Genomic DNA, 21173 nt, shown 5'->3' with positions numbered 1-21173 from the left:
ACTGATTGCATTTCCCCTTTGCTTGTCTCCACTGCTTGCAACAGCGCGATGCCAGGGGGCTGAACGAGGAGGTATCTCTGAGCGTGCGCGTTACAAAAAAAAACAAGAGACCTCAAAGACTTTTCTGCTCCTCCTCCAACGTTTGGTTTACATTCCCTCTTTCCAGAGTTCTGTTTCCTCCATCTTAGCTGACTTTCTAGCCCGGCTGTTTACCTCTCTATGCTCCCTGCACTCCCTCCCCTCCTGGCGGCGTCATTTTCTGTAATAGACGACGCAGCAGGAGCGAGCAACGTGCAGCGGCGGGAGCTGCAGCTTATTCTCCCCCCCCCTTTTTTTTATAAGCACCCCTGCATTGCCCGGATGTGAATGGATTACAATGTATCTTTCAGGGAAACGTATTACTATCAATTTCTCCGCGGGGGAGTCCATAGTGATGGTCAGAAAGAGGAGAGATTTCTAAAGTTGGAGCAAGTTTAAGACTTTTTTCTCGTGGTTTAAAAAAGAGGGGGGGGCAGGGTGCGGGCAGCGTCCAGCAACGAAATATATGTGGGTTTTTTTGCTGTTTTTAAAAATAGCTTCTTTGCCGGGCATGAGTTTGTAACGAAAGACACGAGGGAAAGTGACTGGATTTTCCTTTTTTTAAAAAAACAAACAAAATTTGCTGTGCTTTTTTTTTTTTTTTTGGCTGGCTTTTCAATTTTGTGCTGTTGAGGTGGGACGAACTTTTCTTTGGCAATTGACTTATTGTGGATAATCCAAAACAAAAGCAGAATCTCCGGGGTTTTAATTCCTTTAAATATATATATATTGTGGAGTATTTTCTGCAACGAGACGGAGTCCGTGTTTAAAAGGACTTCGCATTTTTTTTTGAGAGTCAAATACACGTGAGATCATAAAAGCACCTTGACCAGAAGACTTTTTCCTCTTTGCTTCCCCTAAAAAATACATTTCCTTGGAATATTGTGAACACATTTGTTCCATTTAAGGTAAAGTTAAAAATTTCCTCTTAAGAGTGCTTTTCTTCTTTCTTTCATGTTGATCCCAGTGTATTTTTTTTCCTCCTCTTTTTAACTTGGTACAACTTAAGCAATATTGAACTGCATTGTTTATGTGATACGAGGTAGCCAGCCACACACTGAACTTTAAAAAAGAAAAAAACCTGGAGCGCCTAAACTGAATAAATATAACGTGTGCATGAACTGCAAAGCCTTACGCACTAATTGGAAAGAAAATGAATTTAGCTTCAATCTCGCGGGTGGGGGAGGGCAAACCACTCTCACTCGTGGTTTTCGTGTGGGGAGGGAGGCTGGGAAGACGAACGGTGCGAGGCCTGTGGCTGCGTTTCGCGAAGTAGACCGACCATGCTTGCAAAAAAAGTAAGGGGAGCGGTTGGCAATAATCTCTTAACAAAACTTGCTTGGGAACGCTCGGTTTTTCTCCAAAGTTTCCCATTAATGCGCGCTCTCTCTCTCCTCTATGCTCACCTCCAGATTATAAAAACCTAGGCTACACTAGCGTGGGAAAAAAAGAAAAGCTGCACCGAACAACCAAAACAAAAAAAAGAACTGATGGTGTTAGCGTGTGTGTGTGTGTGTGTGCGTGTTTTAAACAAGTATCCCACCAAACAATGGTTGTGGGTCTGAGTCCGGGCGGGGCGGGGGGATGAGAAACCTTTTGTATCACGTGCATTTGCAGGGGAGAATCACCTTCCTCGGCTTGCCTTTGGGGTGGAACGGCGGAAGAAGGATTTTTTAATATAATAAATCTTAAAAGTGCTTGGGGACTGGGGACGTGGAGAGAGGCGGTAGGAAGGTAGGAAGGAAGGAGAGAAAGAAAGAAAGAGCCGGCCAGCCAGCGTATAGGTCGGTTTCCAGCGACCGGGAGCAGGGGCATGGAAGAAAACGAGGTGCCCGTTTGCTTTTATTGCGTTGATGTACATATATATTTCCGTGGGGCGCGGGGGGGGGGGGTTGCAATGCGTGCGCGTGTGTGTTCGTGTTGGGGGTCCTTTGCAAGGCAAAACTGCCACCGAGGGAACGGGGCGGCTCGCGCTCCTCTTTTTTTTCTTCTTTCCTTCCCCCCTTTCTGAACTTGCAATCCGGCTTCCTATTCGGATTTATTTGTTTGCGTGTGGGGTTTTTTGTGGGGGGGGGAGTTGTTTGTGTTTTCCCCCTCCTCCCCCCCTGTTTTTCCTCCCCCCTCTCTACCCTAAGGCAGGCAGGCAAAAAAAAAAAAAAGAGAGAGAGAGAAGAGTTTGCTTTAGGAATCAGGGCTACCTCCCTCCTCCGCCGCGTTTTTCTTCGCCCGGCTTTTTCCTCAATTTTTTTTTGCCTCCCCGCTCCTGTTCAGGGAGAGCTTTCGCGTGGCGCCTGCGAGGTTTTCTTCTCTCTCTCCCTCTCTCCTCTCTCCTTCTCTCTCTCTCTCTCTCTCTCCTGCGTGTGTATGTGCGGTTGGTTGGTGGATGCTGTAATTTCGAGCAATGAAATCCAGAGCTCGGGGCTGTGGTCGGAAAGGGACCCCCGTCTCGTCACTCTCGGCCGGTAGGTACCGGAGGTGCCCCCTATTTTTTTTAAAGAAAAAAAAAAGAGCGAGGAAAAAAATGTGTGTTTTTGGGCTGGAGTTTTTAGTTGTGGCTGGTCCTGATAGAGAAGAGCGCGGACGAGTGCCAGCGGTGCTCCATCATTTAAACACGCGGGATTTCCTTGTGCATCTCTCTCTCCCTCCCTCCCTCCCTCTCTCTCTCCCCCCCCTCCCCTCCCCGGGGTAGCAATGGCCTTTTTCACCCCTCCTCTCCTTCCAATTGTTTGCTTTAAAAGAAACGGCTGACTTTGTTGCCAGCAGGGCCTGGAATACCTTTTCGTGTCAGTAGTTCGCTACTTTCCAGTCTCGGGCTACCTTTCAAATAAATCAGGATTATCCATGAGGAAAAACTGCTTTTCCTCTTTCTTTAATCCGACAAAAAACAATAACAACAACCCCAAAACAAAACTATCCAGGCTGGGTATCAAAAAGGCGGATTTTGGTCCTTTCTCTCCCCCCCCCCCACTCCGCCCCACACCTTTCCCATCCCTTTATGTCGCTCCCCCTCCTCCTCCGTCCCCCTTGTACCGACCCGAGTGTGCGTTTGGCTTACTCTAAGGACTTGGTTTGCTGGCCCTTTGAATCAAATGCTCGGGAAGCGTCCGGTCGTTGGAGCGGAAAGGGGGGAAAAAAGGGGGAGCTTGCCCGAGAAATAAAAAATAAAAGTTGGGAGAACGGTGCCTGTAGTTGCTACTCCACTACGTTTCTCTTCTTTCCTGTTTGAACCTCCTGTTGCATAAACGGTGCGCGGAGGAGCGCGGCTCCTGTTCTCTCTCGGTGTCGCTCCCGCCTTTGGGGGTCAAGAGTAGCTGCTAACCGAGTTTAGCCCCCGGTTCGTTAGAACGACGGTCTCGTCTTTTCTGGTCTACTACTTCCTCGTTGTCGCTGTCGCCTTTACACGCACACACACACACACACACACACCCCTCTCCCTCCCTCGCTTTCCCTTTTCCACCTCTTTCTTCCTTTCCTCCCCAAGTCTCGTGAAAACAAAAGCAAGAAGAAAAAAAATCCGATTGTTTCCTGCAAGGCTCGGGATTTGGGTTTCTGATTGCGGTTATTTCCATGTTTCTAGGTTTGTGTGATTTTGCTAAAATGCATCACCAACAGCGAATGGCTGCCTTAGGGACGGACAAAGAACTCAGTGATTTACTGGATTTCAGTGCGGTAAGAAACAACGGTGGAAATGAACAACAGCTGTTTAAAAAAAGAAAAGCACAGAAAAAGTCTTGTTAAACTAAACCAAAACAAAGCCAAACTGAGTTTTTTTTTATTAAAAAAAGTACAATGAGTAATTTTTAATCAGCGTTTTTTTAATTCATGGTAAATATGCACGCTCTATTTACTGATTAGAATCTTATCTGAAGGAGATGGACTTAAAAGGTCTTCCATTTATTGGGATGTGTGTGCTTAGCATTTGACATCCCCTCCAAAAAAACGAACCCACACATCCTCTGTCAAACAAAAAAATAATTTAAAAAAAATCCGGATATTTTTCATTATTTTCTGTGTATAAGAATCACTTAACGTGCTGCATCGCCTTCTAAAAGTGATGGGCTCGCATGCCATTTAACTGATGGGTAAATCAGTTTCTTTACAGTGTACTTTTAGTTCTTCCCTTGTTTCATTTTTTGCCACCTGAAAAGTGAAAGGAAATCCAGAACTAGTAGCCTAGCTTCAAGTTTTCACTGAAAACTCATCTTGCTCTGATACCAATGAATGGGCTGCAACTTTCCTGTGGATATCCCCCCCCTCCCTCCATTGATGGCTAGCTCACTCTCTGTGTGTATGTGTGCGTGATTTTTCTTTTCATTTTTTATTTTACCTACATACTTTTTTTAATAACTTGATTCTAAGGCCTAATATTAACCAAATCCTGAGTAGCTGCTTAATAGAATATTCCCCGCATCTTTGGATTGCTCTTCCACCCCCCCAAAAAAGCCTCCACTCTTAATCTCTCCCACTCCCCCTTTCTTTCCAATATGTCAGAAGTCTTTATTATTTATTCATGTTTGGTTTTGGCGGGGGGGGGGGGGGGAAGAGAAGCAAGATAAGTCAATTTCATATAGGATGCATTTGTGTCTTTAAAGACTTCCACTGTGGGAGGGGGAAATCAGGATCCAAAGGGGTGGGGGGGGGAGAGAAGGAAGATGTTTCAGTCTGCTGTGGTCCTTCAGACTTTCCTTTCCAGACATGGCTTTGAGAAGTTTGGCTACAGGGAACTGTAGCCTGAGGCAGCTTGGTAGCCCCCACTTTGCTAACTGTTCTTTTTTTCATTTCTTCCTTTGCTTTTTGTAGTCTCTGACTCAGGAAGAAGGTGTGTATTCTCTACCAGACACGTAGAAGAAGATGAAAACCAATTAGGGTTGAAATAAACGCAGGAGAGTGGGGGGGGGGCAGAAGAAGAGAGGGAACGAGAGTGAGTGTGAGTGTAATGTAATTTGCTCTTGCACTAAAAGCTGAGGTGAAAATTTAGGGCAGGTGGAAGTTTCCAGGGCACTTATGAGAGGCAAATCCTAACAAGAGGATGGAAATGGATATAACTTCATTTATGACCAAGGTTTCAGTAACAAACTTTTTATTCCCCCCCTTACCTTTGCCAGTCTGTATGTTTTTAGGAAGGTTTTCGTTTGTTGATATATGTGTGGGGTTGTTGGAGTCCCTCCTATCATGTATCTTATATTGTTTGGGGAATGCGTGAAACTAACATTGGGGGGGGGGAGAAGAATGTAGTTTTTTTAAGAACTGTGGGGCTGCAAAGGCAGTGATGGGAGAGAGATTTCATATTTAAACAAAATCACGATGACAGCTTTTGTATAATGTTGAATGGATTTTCAGCATAGGAAAAAAATAATTCTGTTTACCAACAATAATACCTCTTTGTTTTCTTTTAGATGTTTTCACCTCCTGTCAGCAGTGGGAAGAATGGGCCAACTTCTTTGGCGAGTGGACACTTTAGTGGCTCAAGTATGTACAATTTCTGTTTGGAATTCAGTTGAAGTGTCCTTAAAGTATTTTTTTTTATCCTACATGTACAGTTAGCATGAGTTTGGGGAGTATAACTTTAGCTTGGATTAAGGACTTATATTAAGATCAGTTGAAATGCTCTATTGTTCATATTGCCAAATGTTTCGTTTAGTATCTTAGGAAGAAGAATTCCATGCACATATATGTATGTATATATATTTTGCAGGACCTATTTTAAGATGCAAACCTTTTAAAACACACCTTTCCTTTTGTTATATAAGAAGCAAAACTCAGTTCCCTAAAGGTAGTAATTATTTCCATGTTTCAAAAGAGGAATAACCATTTTATAGTTCTATTTTAGTATCCAGCCTCTTTTTTTCTTTTCATCCTAATTTGTTCTAAGCATTAGCATATACAAATTTGGCCATCTATTAGCTACTGTCTGGGCAACACTTCTGACCATAAGCTGAAATCCTATTACAGTGTCTTTCTTGATGATCGTAACAGCTTTGGGAAGAAAAAAGAGCCTGTTGATATTAATGCAAATATTTATTATCTGTGTATGTGTTGAAAAATGTGTTATATTCATTGCAAATAGTTATTTTCTCTGTGACCCAAAGAAAGGATCTGGTTTTTTTGATGCAGGAACCTCTGAATATAATAATAATTGAATTTGGAATACAGAATATGTTTATGTATTGGGAATAATTCATTTTCTGTCATGCTAGCAGTGTGAAAGACGCATCTGAACTGTTCTTCCCTCAGTAATTGTATTTTATAGTATTTCCTGCATTACTGAATGTTGTCCTTCGGATATGTTTCTGATACATTTACAATTAAATAGCTGCAGTGTATTCAACATTTTGGCAATTGCACATAACTGTTTACTGACCAAAATTCTATGAGAGGAGCATCTCTGAACCAGATGTTAAATTTTGATAAGACTTTACAAGTTCATTATCAGTTACTGTGTACGGCATTATCATGCTATCAAATTCAATAGCAAAACTCCCAGTGGTTTTAACAGGCCTGGACTAAGAATTCAAATGAATAAGAAATAAATTGATGCCCAGTTTAATATATATTTAATTATTTTCAATAGCTTTCTTTAAAAATATTTTGAATGTTTTTATAACATTTTTAATAAATGATATCCTGACAACTAGGATAGTCATCTATTTGAAATTACTTTATATTTTGTTGCATCTTCAGATATTGTCTGGTTAATTCCTGGTTTTAAAAATAAAGGAATGTCTAACTTGATAGTTTACTAACATTTATTGAATCCATATACCCTAATCCCTAAATACACATTTGTTATCCATTTCTTTAAATGTAGTATCTTACCAAGAAGTGTTTTATTTTAAAACAAAACAATTGTTAGTATAATCTTTTAAAGAATGTATATAAGGAGATTTTTTTCATTACATAAGTAGTATAAATTATTTGTGCCAGATAGCTCATTTTATATTTAATCAATATTACAGATAACAACTGTTCTAACAAATATTAGCAAGATGTTCATTTTTAGGGATTTGCCTTAGTTTAATAATCTCCTAAGAGACTATTTTATCAACAGTTTTAAAAGGATGAAAAAGAACCTTTTGGAAATCTAAGGACAAAAATGAGCATTTTATTATATGCTTAAGCAACCATCTTGCTTTGATATGCAAATAACTGAAAAGAAGAAAAAACACAAAAGCATGAAGTAAGATAATAAAATTAAAGAGATTTCAAAACCATGCTATTTTTTTTCTTAAGTCACCTTAAGACCAGAGTTCTAAAAATATCTTGTAAGCTCTTGAATTTGATGAACTGATTTCCTATTTATGAATGAGATAACATTAGAATATACTAAGCAGTTTTATGTTCTAGCTCACTTGATTAAGTATCAGTAAAAACAATGTGTCAAAATTGTATGGATTTGTATGATTACATAGAATAGTATTTGGTTTATTTTTAAAAAATCAGTAAGGAATAGCTTTTAAAATGAATCATTTAGTAGGAAGAAGAGTTGATAGAAGCCAATATGTTATGAATCTGTCTCTAAATCTTAAAGAAAGCTTGGGACCTGAAGTTATATTTACTATACTTTGATTCCTGATTTTATTGTTTCTTAATGTGTTTTTGACAAATGAACTATACAGAGGAGTCCTGTACTTATATAGTTGCATTATTGTTATACTGAATCAAAATATGGTTCTGTTATAAAGTGGTAGGAAGTATCCTTATGATGACATTTTAAATATATACACATTGCTGCAAAAAACCTAGCATTACTGTAGCTTAATGTCATAGTTTGATCCATGGATACATGCACTAAATAAATACGTTGTGTCTAGATTTCACTTGTTTTCTGTACAGAATCCGAAGCAATCTAGAGGTTGGTTGGGAGACTACTTAGGGTATCTTTTTATATCTCTGTTAAAATGGGTACTCATTTGATGAAAGGATGGGAAGAACTGGTTCGAGATTTTTAGTATGAAACAGAATATTGCAAACAAATTGTATGTGTGCATTTAAAAAAAAATTCATTTCATACGAAATGATCTGGTGTGGCATGTAATGTGTGAATGAAAAGAAAACAGGCCTGGATTTTCCTTTAAAGTTTTAATTTGCCAAATGTGGTTTCTTGCTACCTTTAGAACTTGGAAGGCAGAGAAGGAGAAACGACTGTAACCTGAGCCACAGGCCTGACATTCTCAGGGTGCATTTTTCACATGAAAGGATTTTGTCAATGCTTTAAAGGACTAGCAGTTTTTGTTTGATGTTTGCAGGTGTTCAGCAGAAAGCTTTAAAACAATCCAGCCATAATGGTTCAGATGCCTTGTGACCTTAAAACAGGGAGACTTGGGGAACATGTAAATAATGTTTAGGTGCCTACCCCGACTCTGAATACTGTGTAGGCTATAGGTTGGGTTATTCTTTGCCAGTTGACTTTAGGATATTAAGAGACAATTTCCACAGCCTTCAGAAAGGTTGCCAGCATTAGGATGATGATTGCTTTTTGTTAGCCGTAAAAATGTTTAGAGCAAAATTATGGTAAACTAGGGCTCTGTTGAGATCCTAGTAACATCTGCAAGCTGGAATGTTCAGCTTTGTTCAAGAAAGGTTATTTTTCATTTTGTTTCTCCCTCTACTTGTGATTTTCTTTGCCTGCTGCACAAATATTTGCTTTCACATATGTTTTCAAGAACATCTTAAGGATCTCTCCGTGCAGGAGCCATGGCAGAAGCCAAACTTTTCCAAATGTGTCTCTGTATAGATCCCCTAAAAAAGTTCCCTCTGATAAGTCCTTCTAGTAGTCTCTTTCTAGAGGTCATACTATGTCCATCCATCCTTTTAACCATTTGAAATAGGAGAGCTAAGACAGAGCTTTGATTAGCATCTTGGGCTGTTGTATGTGCATCATTTGAACCTAAAACTGGTCTGTTCTTTATTCCTTTATAGTTGGTATGTTTATTCTGGAAGGTGAAATAGGTTATCTTTGCCATAGTTTTCTAGTGACCTATAGGAATGTTTGGTTGATATTTTCATTGCAGATGCTAATTTGTGTCACATGTTGAAATTCTTTGCTACAACACTGGCCCTGATTCTCATAAAAAGCTGATAATTCTATGTGTGGGCTGAACCATTTAAGATTGGGTTCCCATAGGATTTACTCATAGAGAAAATTCCCTCCCATGGGGAGAAAATTATAATAGCAAGAAGAGTTTTAATTCAGCCTTTGTCTTGACATAGGTTTTTTTTTTAAAATGTAGGATTTTTTTTAAACGGAAGAAGATATATTCATGACTGACATTTCCTATCGTAGTATAGATATCATTTAGTTTTAAATCCTTTCAGCTTAAAATAAGTACCTTGTTTCAAAATTGCTTTTCTGTGAGCCTTTTTCTATTCATTTGTAGAATAAAACTTTATTCCTTAGGTATTTAAAAAAGAGGTTCTTAAATGAAATTTCCTTCTTCAAACTGATCTCCTGAAATATCTATTTATTCAAATGTTATCCTACTCTCTGACAGGTGCTCTGAGTAGGTTATTACAAATTTTAAAATTTGAAGCAAGAATTAAAATCTGACAACTGTAAGAAATTTTCTTTCTTATAGACTTCTCTACCCATTGTTGTGACTTTTAGAGCTATTTTACTGATCCCAACATAGATATGATACATGTTATTATCAGGTGGGGCAGTGGGACTAAAATACTCTAATACAGATTATTTCAGTTCCATTGCTAAATAACAAAAAATGGTCTATTTGAAGAAAATCGAAATATGCAAAAATGGATGCTTATATTGTAAACATTAGGAAAATGTAGCAATTTAGATATTATCTAATATAATCATCCATTTAAAAGATACCTATTTTTTAAGCAGTACATTTTGATTTGTATGCACATGTGTATAGACAGACACACAGAAATGTACATAAAATCAGAAAAAAGTATCATCCAGTACAGAGACATAATTAAATTGTGTAGAGTTGCAACTAGAATGAATTAACATGACTAAAAGTAATACTTCAATAAGGGAAGAGTAGAAAGTATGATATAATATTAAGATGGACTTTATTAGTATCTAAAACTATAATTACTTTCATGCATAATATTGCTATCTAAATATAGTTGCACCAAAAATATAGTTAGTTCATAAATTGAAAATGCATGCATCATTTAAAATGATTCTTATATAGTGGATGATGCTATTACTTATATTTATATTTTCTTTGTATTGTGTTTTTTAGATTTATCCTAATGCTCTATTTTTTTTCTATTATTATATAAATGTTATTTACATTAAAAGAACTTCAGTTCCCATCTATGTTTTGTTATAATATGTTCAGGCATATTCTCATTTCAACAATTTATGGGTTACTGTGTGACCAGGCCCGGAAGTACTCAAAAATATAATTAATTACATGCCACATATTTTTCAGCACTGAAACCTTTCAGTCATATATGTAAACTATTCCCCAAAACAGCATTCCTATTGAGACAAAATTCCCAAAACGTACCACTTAAATGCTTATATTTTCTGATGCGCCTTAATCTTCTCAGACTTAAGCCTCAGACTTTATAACGTAATATTATTGTGTGTAAGTTAATGGAAATGTGGCTGTTTTTCCTCGAAAACAAAATCATAAATAGTTTTGCCTATGAGCAGAGGTCAGTCAGTAAGAACTGTTATGTTATGTAATTGGTAATTAAGAAATGTTTATGTAAATATATGAAATATTTTGTAGTGTACTTATTCATGCTAGTCAATGTAGAATAGTTACTTAATCTAGAAGTTTAATTTTGTTTAATTTTCTTTATATTTGTTGTATTTAATGTGATCAATATTAATAAAGTGATTTATATCACACTTTAAAATGTTGTCCTTTATGCTTGCTACTCCAATAATAATTCCAATAATAAAAATGTACTATTCAGAGCTGTTCTGAAAATAGTTATATATACATTTATCATTTCTTAAGAGATCTTTGAGACATGAGGCTGAAATACAGGCTAAAAGCAAAAATTATGTCATATATTATCTCAGGTTGAAAAGAGGCATGTGTTATGCTTTGGATATTTGAACATGTTAGGTTTTAATCTTCTGAATTTGTAATAAAATATTTGCAATCTTGTTTATAAGCAATGACTAAAATTTAAGAGGAAAGGCAACCTAGTCTTAATGCAAAACTGAGGATCAGGCTTACTTGTAACTAGTAATGCGGGATACAAGCAAGAGACTAACTGGATAATTTATATTAGTGTCAGTGTACTTGTTCATTAATCAATACCATTCATTTGGTTTGGGTAATATTTCCTTTATATGCAATAGAAAATCTAGAAGTTTTCAGAGATGATTGGTTTGCTTCATTTGTTGTTCCACCGGAATCCAGGAGGTTCTTTGTGTGGCTGATAGTTGACTAGGGCACAGATGCTAAAGTGGAGAAATGGATTGAATCTGTAGGTATTGATATCACTACCCAGGCATCATTGGGTTTTACATGTATGTATCCTTAGACATGGCTGGCTAATTCATGATTTATTACATTTTATGTAAGGTCATATCACTTCCTGACAATTTGTAGAAAAAAATTAATGTACAGACTTTGTTAAATTGGGCTAATGGCATTCATACAGCAATAGGCATATATGCTCACATGTATTTATCTAATTTGAAAACTCACAGCAATGAAATCTTTTGGCATGTAATAAAAGTGTTCTGCAAAAGTTCAGAATTGGTTCAGCAAATTCTTTTATTTAGAAAAAGGAAGAATTCAATTTTCTTTGTTAAGGGGGTAATGAATTAAATAACAAATTCTCAGAAATAAGTTAAATGATATACTGTACACCAATGCTTTGATTTTTCTTATGCATGCGTAGGAATTAGGTTTTCATAAACTGTTTCGTTTTAAGATTAATCTTTAATCTGTTACTATAAACATACTCATTTTGTAAGCATTGTGGATCAAACATTTACAACTAATGGTAAGCTATGTTTTATATCAGGAAGTTTGTGACTTAGCAAAGCCTACAGAAAAGTATATTCTCCCAGTGGCCCCAGGCCTGTGGTTTACAGTGTTTGATATTATGAGGCTATTTAGATCCATTCCCAGAAGCCAAGATAACAGATCTGCAATTGCTTAATCAAGAACAGTGTGTGTATTTCTAATGGTCTGGGTTTTAAAAACCATTTATTGAATTGTTCTTGAATAAATGTTTTGTCAGTGTGGTGGACACTGTAAGAAATTAGATAAAATGAAGAAACTGAAGTTGCAAAGCAGTGTATAACTCTATGGAATATCTGAACGATTTGTGAATATGGTTTCTAAAGATCTGATGTATGTAGCCAGTTAATTATAGGTAATTATTTCTGTGTGTGCAGCAAAAGAGGAAGATATATATTTGTTGCATTTGATACATACATAGGATGCATGGTTTCTTTTTACATAGAAATGATATTCTGTGTAATAAATTAATCATGCATGAAAATGCTCCTTAGAGGAAATATTAAATTAATTTGGAGGCACTTTGCATATTTATACAAATACATTCAGAATAGTTTTATTGTGTGCTGCTGAACGTTCATGGCTGAAATGCTATCTGCATTTCCTGGCATCAAATCATGTTGATTTTCAGAGTTTACTTCTGAATATACATACAAAATCTTAAACTGAGAATACCTAACCCAGTCTCTGTTAACATACAGAATTAAGTTTCAACTAAGATATTCTACTATATTAAAAAAAAATAAAAAATGGTATCCCAATAATCAATATATGTAGTGAATAAGACTGGCAATTCAATTTTATTTCACTAATGATAATGAGAATCATGCTCCCTATTTCATAAGGAGTCAAAACATAATACCGAGAGAACCAGTAACAGTTGTGTGTATGTCACAAAATGGTTAGAAGGTGGCTGCAAAATATTGGAATTTTAGAAAGAAAAAAAGATGTGCTTCTTCTTTGAAACATTTAGTTGTTATATCTGTATAAGTGGTCCTTGACTTGTTATGGTTCATTTAGTGACCATTCAAAGTTACAACGACGCTGAAAAAAAGGAAAATTATGACTGTTTTTCATACGAGTATTGCAGCATCCCCGTGGTCACTTGATGAAAATTTAGATGCTTGGCAACTGGCTCATATTTATGACGGTTGCAGCATCCCAAGGTCACATGATTAACTTTTGTGACCACCTGACAACCGAAGCCAATGGGGAAGCCACATTCATTTAATGACTCTGTTACTAGTTTAACAACTGCAGTGATTCTCTTAACAGCTACGGCAAGAAAGATCATAAAATTGAGGCAAAATTCACTTAACAACTGTCTCACTTAGCAATTTTGGGTTCAATTGCGTTCATAAGTTAAAGGTTACCTGTATTCCTGACTGTTTCTTGGATGTCAGGTCCAATTGAAGATTGAAATGATTATTGTAATTGTAATTGTAATTGTAAGTTTATTTATAGGCCGCCCTTTTCCCTGAGGGGACTCAGGGCGGCTTACAACTTGTAGGGAAGGGAATACAGACAGTGACATATAAAAACAGTACATAATTAAAAATAGAAACAACATTCATCATTCGGGTGGGGACGAATTACAATCTTTAACCCCAGGCCTGACAGGATAGCCAGATCTTGAGGGCTGTGCGGAAGGTCTGGAGGGTGGTGAGGGTACGAATCTCCACGGGGAGTTCGTTCCAAAGGGTCGGAGCTACTACTGAAAAGGCTCTCCTCCGCGTGGTTGCCAGTCGACACTGACTGGTGGATGGAACTCGGAGGAGGCCTAATCTGTGTGATCTGATAGGTCGCGAGGAGGTAATTGGCAGGAGGCGGTCTCTCAAGTAGAGTCTTTGGTGATATCATATGTTTGCAGAGTCTTTTGTTAATTATTTTCAACCCGGAAGAACAACCCGGATGTTGGAATTCAAGTTTTTGATAAATAAAATATGATTTTATCAATGCTATAGGTTATTTAACTATGATTTAAAGTAACAGAGTTTTTAAATGCATTGGCTTCCAATTTACTGTTGCATCATTACTTTTACAGAGGTACAATAGATTCCTGATTAGAATTTGAGGAATTTAATTTTAATTATTGTATTGCTTCATTGAAAAATGTGACTTGCTGTAGGGTTTCCCTTTCTTCCCCCTCCAACTGAGTCATCAGTTGGGACATTTGTGGATTAGTAACTGTTAGTAGCAACTCTTCACATCAGAAGATATCTGACTTTTCAGAACTTGCACCCCCAAAACTCTAGATGTTATCGCTAGATGTTATCAGTAGTGATTTGTGTAGTTTGTCTGCAAATCTTCATCTGTTTCTCTTGCATCCCTGCTGCCTAATCAAATGGATACTCTAAAATTTGCAGATTTCTGCAGTATTTTGATTGGTTCTAATACAGATTGTTGTTCAACTCTGGTATTTGATGACGACTGTGTTTTGTTGTGTACATAACATGGTTGCCTTTATTTTTTAATATTTCTTGAAGTCTACATCTGTTTTTATGGTGAAGGAAAGATAAAGTAGTGATACGGTTTCATTTTTATCCACAACTTTACAGACACACACACACACACACAAACACACACACACACAAACACACAAACACACACACACACACACACACACACACACACACACACTCCATGTCGAATTTTGACAAGATTGCTGAATAATTGGAGGTACCTTTCTGCTTAATATCGTTTGTCTTCCTATCTATATGGCTTCTGTACTCTTAAATAGAAAAATAAGTCTTGTTTGTTCATTTGGAAAATATTATCTTTGCTAGCCTATTGGAGGTTGTTCTTTTTTGGGGGGAGAATAGGAAAGAAAAAGATAAATCACATTATTTAATAGCCTTCTGTTAAATTCCAAAGCACCATGAACAACTAATAATGATCTTCCTTTTCCCATCTCCCCCACCAATAAAATGAAGTTTTAGAGCTGACATAGATTTGAAATATTTGGTGCATGGGATTTATTAACTGCATCTGTTTTTTTTCAAAGTTAGGATGTTTGTGTCATATTGCTAAAGCATATTGTAAGCACATTTAGCATCCTCTGTAATTATTTTTTAAGGCTCTGCTTGCCTTCATTGCCGAATTTTCCAATTCAAAATTCTTTGATGCTGGTTAGCAAAGTTTAAAGCATCTTTCTAGAGGAATATCCACTTTTAAAGTAGCTTGTGAATTTAAGCAGCAGCTGTATTTACAAGGTGTCCTGAGTGAACAAGGCTATATCTAGATGCTGTCATTATTATTTTGTCAGCGTCTTAATAGTATTCACTTTGATTTTTTGCTTAACAACATAAAATACCTTTTTCTTTTCTTGCTGACAATTGGAATACTTCAGAGGACACCCTGAAAAAGCCACATAATCTTTCTCCCTTATATTCTCAGTTGATTTTAATTCAAAACTTAAGGTGGTGTTTGGCTCTTTCAAAGTTATTTTAATTTTTGTGTGAAAACAAATACTGCAGAATGAGTGCAACGGATCTACTAGCTGTAATTTGGTTTAATTCCAGGTTAGTGGAAATGATCATTCATACTGATAAAACATGCAGGTAATTAAGGCCTTCTAGATCGTAGTTCATTTCCATTATGACCTCCTTTATTTTTAATCACTTCGTGCCTCTTAATTTAATCCTTGCACCATTCAGCAAGACAGCTAAAGCAGTCAAGTATTTCCTACACTTTTAGAGTCTTCATTTTGGATTAATCTACACATTTTCGTTGTTGTATTTGGGACCAATCTTTGCACAATTCATGCTCAGTCATAGATTCGTCAGAATAGCAACAGAATAACAGAATAATAGAGTTAGAAAAGACCTTGGAAATCTTCTAGTCCAGGGGTGGCAAACTCACGTCGTCATGGCAGTGTCACGTGACTTACTGTGACTTTTTTCCATTTGCTAAACTGGGCGTGGGCGTGGCAAACACATGATGCATCCAGCCTACGGGCCATTAGTTTGACAGCTCTGTTCTAGTCCTATTCCCTCCTCAAGCAGGAAACACTAGACCAGTGTTTCTCAACCTTGTCAACTTGAAGATGTCTGGACTTCAACTCCCAGAATTCTGGGAGTTGAAGTCCAGACATCTTCAAGTTGACAAGGTTGAGAAACATTGCACTAGACCATATATAACAAATCAAATAAATAAAGCACTGTCAAAAGACAGAAACCAGGAAGAAGATTGCAGAAGTGTGTCATTTTTTAAATGACAAATTTTAATAACTTTAAATTTGTTAATTCTTATTAGTGATACATCTTTCAAGCAATTCATATTGTGATCTATTTAACTAGGGACTAAGTTCTCATTACTAAAAAGAAACATTATGGCTTCAAGCAAACAAATATATATATATATATGTATATATGTATGTATATATATGTGTGTGTGTGTGTATGTGTGTGTATTACAAATATTTTATTACACACACACACACACACAAACACAAACAAACAAACAAACAAACCAGGGAGTGTGTAAAGAACATTTGAGTTTAATAGAACAGCAGGAATATACATGAAAAGAAATTGAAAAAGAAATGTGTGCAATTCAGAAGTTAGGTGTTCATTGTTTGATGGTACAGTACATACACACTTTTTAAATAGAACTCATACTTTTGAAAAGGGTGTTTTTCTTTAAAAAGAAATAATTGATTGATTCCTATCTGTATCATCCTATGTTCTTGGGCTAGTTGTTCTTTGCAGTACTTGACTTTTCAGATTAGATTGATGTGAGGACAGTGTGTTATGAAACAGACTCACAAAGGAGTCTTCAAAAATTACTAGCCCACAGTAAATGTAACACAATGGATTCTTTGTGGCCTGGAAGAAAACAACGACTTTAAGGAAAAAAAAATGACTTTACTAATTCTTGCTATGTACTATCAATATTTGCAGCATCTCTGTTTATATGTAAAATAATTGTGGGTTTTATACCTATTTCCTGAAGACTTGTTCCAGGAGAGTTATGTTTTGCAACTGGTGAAACTTCCAAATATACAGCATTCCCCCAATTAGCAGAGCTCAGAATTCTGGAACTAGAGGTCCAAACATTTGGAAGTTGTCCATAATGGAAAATATTGAAATAATAGAAGATGGTTCTTTTTAGTGTATTTTTCAGATGAGAGATATTTCGTTGGAAAAATTAATCATTGTAAATAGATTAATATTATTTCACTGTATATGTATTTGTGTGGTCCATAACTTAGTGTTTGTTGGTTGCAATTGAAGATATGTAGATTCACCGATCAATGATTTAGCATCAAGCATAAACTCAACCTTAAGATGTCCCCTGCCATCACTCTGGTGATCACTATTGCCTTTGTTCTCAAAGAGATACATGCTGACTGGTACTTTTAACTACTGTTTGAGGAGTTATTTTGTAGAACTCTAATAGTAGGGGATCTCTAATTTATATCTATCATAATTGGATGGTGACATCTCCAAAGATAATTCATCTAGATTTTTTTCTAATCTTTGACCTAGAATAAAAATAACTATATAATGATTTTATTAGCAAAAAAGAAAAAAAAACTGTACAAGTCCTGATCAAATAGCAAGCCTATAATTTAATCTTGGGAGTTGTGGTGCTGTTTGTAAATAATTCGAATCATTTTATACTTTACAACATCAGCCAAAATCCTGATTGAATTATGTCCTCCTATTGTTGCTACACCTGCTGTTGCTTCTAGATTTGACAATCAATCGCCAGTTTCTTTACTGGTAAATATTTTAAGAAGTTTTCAGCTTGGCTCAGACTTTTTGAATATGCAAATCTTTATTCTTGAAGGAAAAAAATGTTCGTTTTAAACCATATCTGCATAAGATCCAGAAGATACATTTTCTGTATGCAATTTTTTTTTTACTAAATCTCCAAGACCTTTGTTTTCATTTTCTATCCCTTTTCTGATATAAGGACACAAGCTCAGATTTTTTGCTGTTCTATTTCCTAGGCCATTATATTTTCATTTAATATATTGTAATGGACAGGCACTCCTTGAGTTACAACCATTCATTTAGTGATTGTTGAAGTTACACGGCATTGAAAAAATGATTTACGACTATTTTTCACAGTTACAACCATTGCAGCATCCACATGTTCACATGATCAAAATTTGGACAGTTAGCAACTGGCATGTACTTAAGACGGTTGCTTTGTCCCAGAGTCATGTTATCTATCATCTTTTGCAACCTTCTGACAAGCAAAGTCATTGGAGAAGCCAGATTCACTTAACTGTGTTACTAACAGCTGCAGTGATTCACTTAACAATTCTGACAAGAAAGATCATAAAATGGAGCAAAATTAACTTAACTAGCATGCTAAATTTTTGGCTCAATTGTGGTCGTAAATTGAGACTATAATATGTAATGCAATACAATACAACATTTAATATTAATATGATACAATGATAATATATATAGCACAATATAATGTAAATACATTGTGGCACACTACATATATTTTGATTTTGAATATTCAATTATTATTGGGCATGAAATATCAGGATCACTTGTAACGTTGCATCATAGAAGAGTTACTCAAATCCTAAACACACGAACCTGATCAACTGAAGTTCAGCAGTAAATTGACACTGGATAAGGGGTGTGTGAACTTGGCTCTCTTGTGTCAATGCGAGGATTCTAAACTGATGATGCATTTAATTTCACCCTCATCTCCATCTGCTTTTCTTTTACAATTATGTGTCATTTAAATACTTGGTTATGTCTGTTCAAAATGAATACTGGTACAAAACAAGTTCAACCCAGAGAGACTTGGAATACTTGGGATAGTGTAATTTTGTAACAAACTTATAAAACCGAATGTAAATGAAATAGCTTAATGTGGGCCGAATGGTTTGGTTGAAGAAAACCTAGCATTTTTATGTCACAGTGCCCCGTTTGTACTTAACAATGATCCATAAGTCATAGTTTACAATCTTCAGTGAGTAAAATTCACGTATAACTAAGCAACAAATAAACCACATAAACCACCCGCTCAGCCATTATATTCTCTGGAGGTTATTATTTTCCCTTTTATGATGATGCTGTTTTGTTCTATGGCACATGCTGCCAGTTGGGTTAAACAGAGACATGCACAATCCCCAGTACTGGTTTGAAAGTAGGCATATTGGCTGAAAGCTATGCATAATTTTTGATGAGTGGGTAAAGGAGCTGTCCAGAAGGTAGACACCACAACAGGAAATGGATGTTTTCTGATTCCCACACAGTTGGGACTTGTAAAAGACGTAGGTAATATCTCAGGTAATTTCATGGAAGGCTTTATAGGTGAAAAATCAGCATTTTGAATTGCACCTAAAAACCAACTGGAAGGCAGTGCTGCACCCACAATTACTTATGTACCAGGGTATGTCTATAATTAGAGCAATTGCTGCTTTTAGATCAATGATGGCTAACCTCTTTGTTGTCACGTGCCGAAAGCGTATGTGACAACACACATTGCGTTCCCACATCCATAATGCAATGTGTGTACAACACCCCTCCCACGTGCCCTGCACCTGCACGTGCGCCCCCGTTTTGGTCTTAGAAGGCCTCCCTGCAGCCTTCTGGGACCAAAAATGGGCCCTGGGGGGTCACCGGCCCTTCTGTGCTCCTCCCTGTCCCCGCGCATCCGAACACAACCCTCCGCCCATATGCGCTGGCGGGAGGCGCATGAGCAGTGGAGCAGGCTTGTGGCGACAGCTTGCGTGCCTGCAGAGAAGGTTCCATGTGCCACCTGTGGCACACGTGGCCTAGTTTTGCCATCATGGTTCTAGATGGTCTTCAAGGGCAGCCCATGTAAGGTGTGTTGTAAGAGTCCAACTAGCAGGTGACCAAAGCATGAATGACTGTAAGTAGGGCTTTGTGATTCAATTAAAAACACATTTGGTTTACAAAATTATTTGCATATGGCGGCCATCACGAGTTGACGATTAAAGAGGACTCTCCCAAGTAGCATGCTCTTCCTGATATTCCCAGGAACACATACAAAGAGAGAAAATACGAGTTTTGTTATTTCTGGGTCAGCAGCTCTCTATAATAATTATGAATACAGCATTTCCCCTACCACCACCTCACATTAAAGTGTAAACTTTTAAGGCTGTATTTTAAGAATGATCCATAGTAACGTCATAATAACATAGTAACGTAGTAGTTAGAATTGTGTATCGTTGATAAATTTGACGTAGATATAGTGGATTAGAAGAATCCATGAAGAGAACAGTGTACAATCTGTTTGTTGTGATGAATTTCAAGGGTTTGTGGCAAAATGTGGCGTTCTTGGCTGCAGCAATTCTTGAAGGAGAGGGAATGAGGCCAGATCCTGTATCAGCAATAACTTCTTAAATGAGACATCAGCCTCTTGGTCTGCATTGATGAACAGCAGCTACGATCACTCCGAAAAACTAATATTTGTAATAACGTCTAAGGATTCTTAAGAGAGCTAAAGCACTATTTTTTTTTAAAAAAATACAAACACAAAAGTTTTCTTGTGTTCTGTTGACATTCTTTATCAATTTTTATTTTTTGTTCCTTTGAATGTGTCTTTTTTTTCTTCTTCTTCCTGACCACTGCTTGAGCTAGTCTGTGTGTTTCTCTGGCAAGATTTTTTTGGAAATGCTTTGCAATTTCCTGCTTTCTAGCATTGGGCAAGAGGGATCGACCCCCAGTCACCCAATTGGCTTGGTATCCAACTAAGGACTAAAACTCATAGTCTCCTGGTTAGTAACCTGGCTAGTATCAATTATTTGTGTGTGTGTTTTTGCGTGTGTATCGGCATTTGAGCCAACTTGTGTGTGAATCTACAGTCACAGGTTCGGTTGTTGAGTCATCTGAGGCATTCTTGTATTCTCGCCTATAGACACAAATAATCTAATACAGGTAGTCCTCACTTACTGACTGCCTTGTTTAGCAACTGTTCAAAGTTACAATGGGATATAAAAAACAGCTTTGCGACCAGTCCTTGCATTTACGACTGTTATGGCATCCTACAATCGCATGATCGCTTCACAACCGGCTTTCAACAGAGTTAATGGAGAACATGTGGTGACATGGAAACACATTCCTTGTGTTTCACTCAATGACTGAGGAGGAGATGATGTCATAATCCCGTCACAGTCACGTGATTCTC

At 37.0% G+C, this 21173-nt stretch overlaps 1 protein-coding gene across 13 annotated transcripts in view; it reads left to right on the top strand.

Annotated features, from left to right (window-relative positions):
• Positions 1–359: 359 nt before the first annotated feature.
• Positions 360–21173, top strand: part of TCF4 (transcription factor 4) — a 417049-nt gene continuing 396235 nt past the window's right edge. For 5 of the 13 annotated variants that reach the window (XR_015696641.1, XR_015696640.1, XR_015696631.1 and 2 more), the window contains exons 1-3: positions 2465–2540; positions 3656–3747; positions 5475–5547. Coding sequence is in view for 1 of the 13 variants with exons in the window: in XM_087715341.1 (XP_087571467.1) it covers positions 2480–2540; positions 3656–3747; positions 5475–5547 (226 nt within the window). In the remaining 12 variants the exon portion in view is untranslated. Of the gene's footprint in view, positions 987–1714; positions 1907–2464; positions 2541–3655; positions 3748–4872; positions 4898–4981; positions 5006–5117; positions 5141–5474; positions 5548–21173 lie in introns of those variants that run through there. The other 8 variants (XR_015696633.1, XR_015696632.1, XR_015696636.1 and 5 more) reach the window with 8 other exon arrangements.

Source organism: Thamnophis sirtalis, unplaced genomic scaffold, assembly GCF_051295495.1.
Source record: "Thamnophis sirtalis isolate CommonGarterSnake01/CBP01778 unplaced genomic scaffold, rThaSir2_p1.2 scaffold_5, whole genome shotgun sequence".
NCBI classification, from domain to species: domain Eukaryota; kingdom Metazoa; phylum Chordata; class Lepidosauria; order Squamata; family Natricidae; genus Thamnophis; species Thamnophis sirtalis.
This window is presented reverse-complemented; position numbering and strand designations above follow the sequence as displayed.